Source organism: Empidonax traillii, unplaced genomic scaffold (genome assembly GCF_003031625.1).
Source record: "Empidonax traillii isolate 1590-97213 ecotype Southwest subspecies unplaced genomic scaffold, ASM303162v1 scaffold447:size986111, whole genome shotgun sequence".
Classification (NCBI taxonomy): domain Eukaryota; kingdom Metazoa; phylum Chordata; class Aves; order Passeriformes; family Tyrannidae; genus Empidonax; species Empidonax traillii.
Genome location: NW_020955640.1, coordinates 371,715 through 380,458, shown reverse-complemented (window position 1 = coordinate 380,458; position 8,744 = coordinate 371,715). Strand labels below are relative to the sequence as shown.

General features: G+C 44.3%; 1 protein-coding gene across 1 annotated transcript; it reads left to right on the top strand.

Moving 5' to 3' along the window:
- Nucleotides 1-4,155: 4,155 nt before the first annotated feature.
- On the top strand, nt 4,156-6,681 carry LOC114062959 (tetraspanin-7-like). The gene is made up of 2 exons (XM_027894923.1): nt 4,156-5,843; nt 6,223-6,681. Exon 1 carries the CDS (start codon nt 4,233-4,235, stop codon nt 4,947-4,949), a length of 717 nt encoding a protein of 238 aa, XP_027750724.1. The 5' UTR covers nt 4,156-4,232; the 3' UTR covers nt 4,950-5,843; nt 6,223-6,681.
- The last annotated feature ends 2,063 nt before the right edge of the window (nt 6,682-8,744 follow it).

Sequence of the window (8,744 nt, the reverse complement as noted above, 5' to 3'; positions counted from 1 at the left end):
TAGTTTTCCCCAGGGTGAATAAATGCAGGTACTTTAGCAGCTATAGTACCTCTCTGTGAGTCATGACATGAAAATCTCATTTAGGTGCCTAAGGAAAGCACACCCGGAAACACTAACCCAATACTTTTTAAAGCTACTCTTGCTACCCATATTTTTGTGGTAAAGCTCCTAACTATCTGATTTTGTTCTCTGTGACAGTGCTGCCACTTGTTCTTTTAGCCAGAGGTACCTTAAATAGTCATGAACTGGGGATCACAACAGGACTTGGTTTCCTTGAGAAGCCACGAAGAATCCCTGGGTTGTTTTTCTCTGTTACGCCAGTGATTGGACATAAGTCACTTCAGAATTTCAAGTGTAAGCTCTGCCAAAAAAACCCCACAGAAAGTGGGGATGAAAAACTGCATTGAAATCATCATGCCTCTGCCATGGAAGAGAAGTAACACTTAAGGCGTAACCAAACCAAAACAGTAAGGAAAGAGGAAAATTCATGCTTCAAGAAGACTGCTTTTCCTTGCCAAATAGCTTTGCAAAACTCTGCCTAATTAGGTATCTCCTAACTCCTATGTGTCCTTCACATGCACAGTTTGGCAGGAGGGTTCTTCCTGTCACTAAGCACCAATTTTCTTTAAGATATATTAATTTGCATTGTCCAAGGTCGATCTCATTGTATTTGCTGCCCGTGTTTGTAACCCCTCTTTGATAATCAGTATTTCTGCTCTCACTAATGGGTTAGGCATGTCTGAATCCTTGCTTCTTATGGTTTTTCCATTACACTTTGCTTTTTAAAACCACTTGTAATGGAATATTCTCTCTCTTTCATCAAATTGTCAGTCCACATATCACAAGTAGTATCATGAACATTTATTCACTTGTATAATTTAATGAGATTCTTTGACAGTTTTCTTATGAAGATGTAAACATATTTTATGATTCTGCCAATGTCTGAAAAATCAAGCTATTCCAGTAAGACTATTTTTCAGACACTGAAGCTGTTTCACTGTATATGGCTTCACATACACTTAAGGAGCCCAATCCTATCTTTTATTTACCCAAACAATTCCAGGGGCATGGATTATGAGGATGGGCAAAATTTGGCCCTGTATACCTATTTCATTAAAAAAAAGAGCTCAAATGTTATTATCATCTGGCATCTTTCAACACTGAATGCTTAACATGATTTTTGGAAGAAGTTCAGCACTTAACTGCCAGTGAAACCAATCGTTAGTATGCATCAAATACTTCACAATAGCACTGATAGATCATAAAACATGTTTTTGAAGATGTTTTTTAGGTTTCTGTACATTTACCACCATTCTTTATCTCTGACACGTGATAGAGCAACCTGGATGACAGCAGATCTGCCCACATGCCCTATATTTTGACTACTTCTACCTGGTGGGATGCATCCCAATATACCTGTACAAACCTGTTCTAAAGTATTTTGCCTGTCTGCTCTCACTGCAGGAAATTGTAAGAGTAACAGGAAATACTAGTTAGTGTTGTTCTTTATTGATGTTGAAGCCTGCTGAAACTGAGACAGTGTCCAAAGAGAGCATTCACAAGTCTGTACTCTGAAAACGATCTGTAGCCCCTCTTAGCACTGCCCAGCATAGCTAGTTTAGCCCTTCTATAGATTTCAGCTGTCTGTGATCCAAGACCTCATTCTGACAGCACCAGCTCTGAGAAACTTCTGAAAAAATTGCTCTATCATGAGAAAGTACACAGAGACATGTGAGATAAGAAAGGCAAAACAGCAGCTGGTAGTTTTGAGATATGGCTAGTTAGCGGTTCAAGGATTCAAAAGGAAAAAACACTGCTATAAAAACATGTAAAGTCCTAAGAGAGAAAACAGGTGGTTGGAAGATGGCAACCTATTTCAAGGACAGCAAGGACCTTTCTCTGCATGGCTGACAGATGGCTGGCCAGCAGAGACTCACTGCTTCAGAAGAAATACAGCTTCAGGAATGTCACCTTCAGAGCTCCCAAAACGGAATGTTCACATAGGTGTGAAACTGTGAAAATCATCACCTTTTAGCCTTTGGTTATGAAATTCCACACCTGAAGACCTCTAGTTTATCTTTGCTGTAAGCTTTTATTCTTCACTGTCGATATTACTCATAGCACTAAAATGAGTAATATAATGCAATGTACTGGGGAGCACTTCTAGAGCAAGGGAATCATCATTCCTAAAGCATCTTGACATGAAGATCTGGGAATCTTCAGAGAAGATCTGAGAATCCGAGGAACTAGCTGAGACTTCATCTGTCACGAAACTGATGAAGAGCCTAAAGTTGTAAAATGGCAAAAGGGAAGCTGCAAAACACAGGAATGATAACATCCTCCTGCTAATTAAATTATGAAGGCCTCTAATAAAGAACAGGCAATGTTCCAATTATGATTATTTTATATTAATGCTTTGGCAACTATGAGTTTCTAGTTGTACGTTAAATAGGTGTATTAAAATGGGATACATAAAGCTACTCCTTTCCTTCCCTAATTCTGTAACAGAAAGAAACCAACCAAATACTACCACTGAAACACAATTAAACCTTAAAGTTCAGTCCCAAAGGAGTTTGACAGAGATGTGAACCACAGGGTACTCTGACATGATTTTTTTGGTGTGACAGTTGCACATACAAATTAAACCTCTCAATCCCACTCAAAGTTGTATCAGTGGAAATTCAAACAAGTGTAGTATTGTCCCAGGACAAGGAATTACAGGGAAAAGAAAAAGGAAAAAAAAGACTGACAGTTTGAATTGCACAGTGATCCAGTAAATTGCAGAGATTAAAGATCTTTCACAGATGAATGAAAATGAAATAATAAACATTTTATCAATATAAACATTATAGAAGTCTCATAGTATATTAGCATATGACAAAATTCATTCCTTGAGCACCTGAAGACATACAAAAGTCAACTCTGTATTGCAATGCTTTGAGTAGTTTCTGTATTCAGTGCAAAGACTCATAGTAAGGAAGATGGCACAAAACCTTGAACTGAAGAGTGCTACATAACTCTTGTGGTGTTGTCAAGAAAGGCTTAAGAGAAACTAGTCTCTTAGTATGGCCAAAGGCTCACTAAGCAGTGAATTACCACTGGGGATGCTACTCTACCTCTCCCTAAGGCTCTGACTCATTTTTGGTTTTTTTGTGTTTTTTTTTTTTTTTTTTTTTAAATCTGACTTGTAGGAGTAGCATATGTTTTGCAATGAAACTGCATCGATGATGGAATCTCTTCCCCAACCTTCCTGGGCCTCTTGTTATATAACAGTGCCTGGCAGTGCTTTAGTGGCTTCTCTGCTGCTCAGTGTTATCAGGGGCTAAATCAAATGAATATTTATCAGGGTCAGGTCCCCGGAAAATAGTTTCCATCTGGGAAAATCTAAACTGACTGACTGACTATGTAGTTAGTTAATATTCAGGTCTATGATTATTTCTACCAAGTGTCCTATTAGGACGGCTTAATGCAGTATAAGAAATAAACCCAAAACCTGTCATTTATAGATTTCTTATGCTTCCTGTCGGTTATTTGTGTGTTGTTTAGGTGTTACTCCTAATGCTTACAAGAAAAAGCTTAGTCCCTTGCCCTGGACTGCAGCATATTCAATTAAAGGTTAATCTCGAGCTTTCCACTAGCAGAATCTTTTCAGCTGAGGGTCTGCAGTGCCGCGGTCAGAGGGAGCTGCCAGTCAACCTATACTCACCCATTTATTTCACTCCAAACCTCGGGAAAGAGCCCTAAGGAGTACCTGTACGGGCTCCCCCCCTGCGGGTACCGCTTTTTGCTGGGTACGCACTAACTTGAGGAGATTGCTCGTCTAAAAGAGGCTGGGGAGAGAGGAGGAGCCCCCGGGGCTCCCGGCCCTGCACGGGGAGACTGGAGCGGACCCTGGCCTGGCAGGCTGCCCGCTGGGGACGGCTCGTCCCGCTTCGCTGAGCCCCGCAGGACGGCCAAGCGCCGCGGCCGCGCCCCCGCCCGAGCCCTCAAAAAGGGGACAGGGCGGAGGAGAGGCGCGACTCGCGCCGGCTGCCGCGGGGGAGCTGCACCGGGCCTGCACCCACGGCTGCCCGGGGAACTGCCGGGACCCGCCGGCACCTCGAACATCGCCGAGGCTCCCGCTGCTCCGCGCTGTCCGGCGGCACCGACGGCACCGACGGCACTGACGGCCGCGGGACTCCCGCACTGTGACCGCCACCGCCCGCCCGCCGGCACCAGGGCCCGAGGGCACCATGACCCTGCTCAAGCTGTCCCTCATGGCCTTCAGCTTCGTCTTCTGGGCAGCAGGGCTGACCATGCTCATCATCGGCCTCTGGGCCAAGGTGTCTCTGGGCAGCTACCTAGCACTGTCGGCCAGCGACTATCCTAGCGCCCCCGCCATCCTCTTAGCCACCGGCGCCGCCGTCATCATCTGGGGCTTCCTGGGATGCTTCGGCGCCGCCACGGAGCACCGGGGGCTCCTGCGCGCCTACAGCGCGTTCCTGACGGCCGTGCTGGCGGCCGGGCTGGCGGCCGGGCTCTCCGCGCTGCTGTACCGCCAGACCCTGGCGCAGGGCTTCCAGGACGGGCTGCGCCAGGCGCTGCTGGCATATGGGGAAGACGAGAGGGTGGCGGACAGCCTGGACGCGCTGCAGCGCGCCTTGTCCTGCTGCGGGGTGCTCAGCTACCGCGACTGGCTCGCCTCGCCCTGGGGGCTGGAGCAGAACGGGTCGGTGCCGCTCAGCTGCTGCCGGGCCCGCCGGGGTTGCCAGCGCAGCCCTCCCGACCCTCGCAGGCTGCACCGCGACGGCTGCTTCGCCAAGGTGTCGGCCTTCGTCGGCAGCAACATGTCTTACGTTGCCACCGCTGCCCTGGGGCTGGCACTGCTGCAGCTCATCGGCATTGTGCTGGCCTGCTTGCTGGCTGCCCGCGTCTCTGCAGGCCTGCTGGGCACCACCACCCCTCGCTGAGATCACCCCACTCCTGCCCCTTGTCCCTTCCAGCTCCCTTCTTTCCCCCAGAACTGAGTGCACCCTACTGGGAAAATCCACTTCCTTCTGAGCATCCTCCTCCAGGCTCCATTTCTCCTCTGGAGCCCATGTCAGGTGTGTGTCAGCGCTATGGGCATCTCCACAGCCCTTCGGAAGGGAAGGTGCTGGGAAGGCACCTCCTGGCCTGGCCGTGTCCTACTGCTCCACTGGAGCCTCTGGACTGTTTCTGCAGAGAGTGGTGGCAGCATGGACAGACATCACTCTCTGGGGCAGCAGGGACACCTGGGGCAAGGCTGACTGGTTTTCTGGGTGATGTAAATACCCAAGACACTGAAATGTGGGCCGGGAAAGAGGAGAGGGTTTGGAAGAGCAAGAGAGGTGTCTCTCAACATTACACCATATGAGTACTCCTCTGAGATGAGGAAAATGATGTTACTGGAAAACTGCTGGAGTACACGAGGGGCAGGTCTGGTCCAGGGGCATCCAGGTAGCCATGCCAGAAACTGACACTGGGAGCTGCTTGAGGGACTGTCCGGCGTCATGCACCCCATTACCGCCAAGATTTTCCACCTTTGCTATGAGGGGATTCAAGCTGCCATGGGTGGTTTTCCCGCTGTGGTGTATTCAATGCTCATCTCGATCTAAAGGTGGAGCTACAGTTCCGTTACTCCCTCCTTCAGGATGTGCCTGTCCTCTTAGCCAGTGCGGCACCAGTTATATCTTTGCAGGGATGCAAAGACCTTAAATGCAGGTCCCTGCCATTCAAGAAGATGGCAAAAGCTGTAGGATCATATCTGACGAGGGATGGCAAGAGAAGGGAAGGGCTCCTTGCCCTTCAGAAGTTTCTTTTGGACTTTTGCAGTGAACTTCAGGGTGAGTGGAACAGACTTACTGTTTTATAGAAGGGTTTCTACAAAACAGCCCTCAGACTCTGACATTTTTCCTTTCTCAAAGGATCTGTCTCTGAAGTGTGCCCCCACCTACATTTTGGAAGCCAGATCTGTACAACCTGAGAGTGGTGTAGAGGACCCCCAAGACTTGCTATGTAGCCCTGGGTTTATTCAGATCAGACAGCAGTATAAATCTCCAGGATTTTGTTCTTTTCACAATAGTTCTGGGTTTGTATTTGGAGTTTGAGGAAAAGCAAGCCCTGCACTTGAGAGGGTCCTGAATTTTCAGAGCTTCACTTCTCCTTCTTCCCATGTCCTTAAAACCTCTGAACTTGACTTTTCCATGTTTCTCTACCTCACAGCACAAAGACATGCCCTTCTTACCCAGCAAACTAGGGAGGAAAGATGTCAGAAGGGAACCAAGAACCACAAAGGAACTCCAGGATGTGGCATCTTTTAGGAACATGACTAGCAAAGCTGTGAAAAATGGGCAAATGCCAACAAATACAAGCAGGGCAAGAAATCTTAAGTGAAAAAGATGACTGATAGCTTCATGGGAGGAATGGTGTAACCTTGGGGAAAAGGGGATTGACAGAGTCCCTTTCTTCAGATATTAGGTGGCTGTTTAGCTATGAAAATCACGTTCTAGATAAAGAGTGCAATGTGAACAGCCTTCTGAGTTGTTTGGATATTCGTCTGTACAGCTGAACCCTAGAAATGTGTTGGAAATCTCTCTTCATAGAGAAAACAATGCTTCATTTTTAGGGCTGATGTTTATTGTTTATTATTTACATAATGTATTTTTTATTTTTGTTTGTAAATGTTCCTGTTTTGTGTGGGTTTTTGTTTGTTTGTTTGGTTGGTTTGTTTTGTTTTAATTATGCACTAGTGGAACTCCTGTTATTTTCTCAAGTCAACATTATGTTGTTCAGTTTTAACAATGGACAAAAAGTACAGTTTGTATAGGTGTTGCAGTAGGCTTTTAGTGTGTGAGAGAAGACAGGTTTTTAATGTTAAGTGAACATGTTTCCAAAATGGCTTTTGTAACTTTTGCTAAACTCACCTTTTTCTTCCCAGGATTCTTAGTCTTATCTCTGCCTTTGGAATGTCCTGAGAGATACCTGAAAGTTTCCCTGTTGGTTGTTAACCCTTTCTTGTCATTGGTTGTTTTGTAAGACCTCCTGGACTCCTAATGTTCACTTTGTAATCCCCCCAAGAGCTATTTATGTCGCTACCCAGAACAATAAACTCTCTCTGCCTCTCTCCTCGCTGCTGCTGTCCTGTGGTCTCTGCGGGGGCCATGGAGACCTCGTGGGGGGTGGGGGGGAGGGCACTGTCCCCTCCAGGTAAAGGGAAAAGACCCCTAATGCTTGGAGTCCCTCTCCTTGTCCAATTTCAACGCCCATATAGGTACTTGAGAAATGAAATTTAGCAAATGCTACGAGTGAAATAGGTCACTGTTTCAACTCCATTAAGGTATTTACATTTTGTTATGTCTCCACAGGGTTCAACTAAATGCAAGTGAAATGAACATTGAAATGGCATTGAAATGTAAAGAGAGAAGAATGTTGTAGTTTTTGGTTTTGGGTTTTTTTCAGAAATCCATTATAGAAGCAATAAAATAGGTGTTGTGGAGAGTATGGAAAAGGGACATGGGGTTGCACTGGGTTTATTAAAAAAGTATTCTTTATTGGAGTCAATTTGCTCTGAAAATTTACAAGAATATGATATTGCTCTTTTTTTACTCCACTGATTACTAAAATTATTTCTGATTTTGACCCATATTGTTTTGTATTACACATAGCAGTCAGTCAGAATGAAGTACACTGTTAAAGCACATTCAAGCAAAATCCTTGTGTAGCTATGCACTTCAGTGAATTTGTTCTGGTTTTAAGTTGCTAAGAATATCAAAATAGGAATGAAACTACATCAAGCATACAAGTGTCTGTCTGTATGGTAGTCCAGTCTGAATCTGAGGACATCAGTTTAGTGTAATGAATAATTAAAAATGTAAACCATCACTCTGCACTCTTGGCCTCACTGAAATAGGATAAACCTTGGCAATGACAGTGTAAATCTAAGTATACTTATATCACCAAAGATTTCATGGACTGCCTGTGAGTGCTAAATGTTTTTTGCCAGTTCCTGGAATTAACAACACTAACTTTTGTAGATGTGTGAAAGAAATATCATTCTTCTCTAATTAATTTCCAGAATAAGAGATTCCCAATAGCCCTTTGAGTTCTCCTGAATTCTTTATGCCCAGTGCCCAAATCATACTTTAATTTTAAAATTTTTCTAGATTCAACATTGTTTTGTTCTGGATAGTCAGAATGACTGCAATTGGAAAATGTTACAGCAGACAGAGCTACCTACCCCTTGCTAGAATATGTATTTTTTTCCGTCATCCTCTTCAAATTTAAATTTTAACATCAAAACAGCATATTACACTAAAAGATGAGCCCATCTTTTAAGAAAAGCTAATATCAATTTTAACTTTGGTGGTTATTCAAATTAAGTATTGGAGCAAGCTGTGTTGCAGTTGTAGAAACAATAGCTCTGTTGTTTGGACGAAGTGAGATTTAGGATTAACAGGGTGGTAAGATTAGACTCTTGTTATGAAACAAGGACTATTTTATAACATTGGTCTAGAATGCCAAGAATATAAATCTTTCAGACTTCAAAAGTGTTTGACATTTTGTCCAACATGAATTATTTGCTGTAGCTGAACTTTGTGTTACAGATAATCTGAACTTAAAATGGCCTCTATAACAGATTGTGAATTTTTAGATAAGAGATGGCTTTCCTGGAGTTAGAAAACTTAAACAATAACAGTAAGATTGAGTAGGTCAGAGAAGAAAAAAGATTACTTATGTTAAAACGT

Coding starts and splice junctions, on each gene's coding strand:
- LOC114062959 (XM_027894923.1), top strand. CDS start 4,233: ATGACCCTGCTCAAGCTGTCCCTCATGGCCTTCAGCTTCGTCTTCTGG.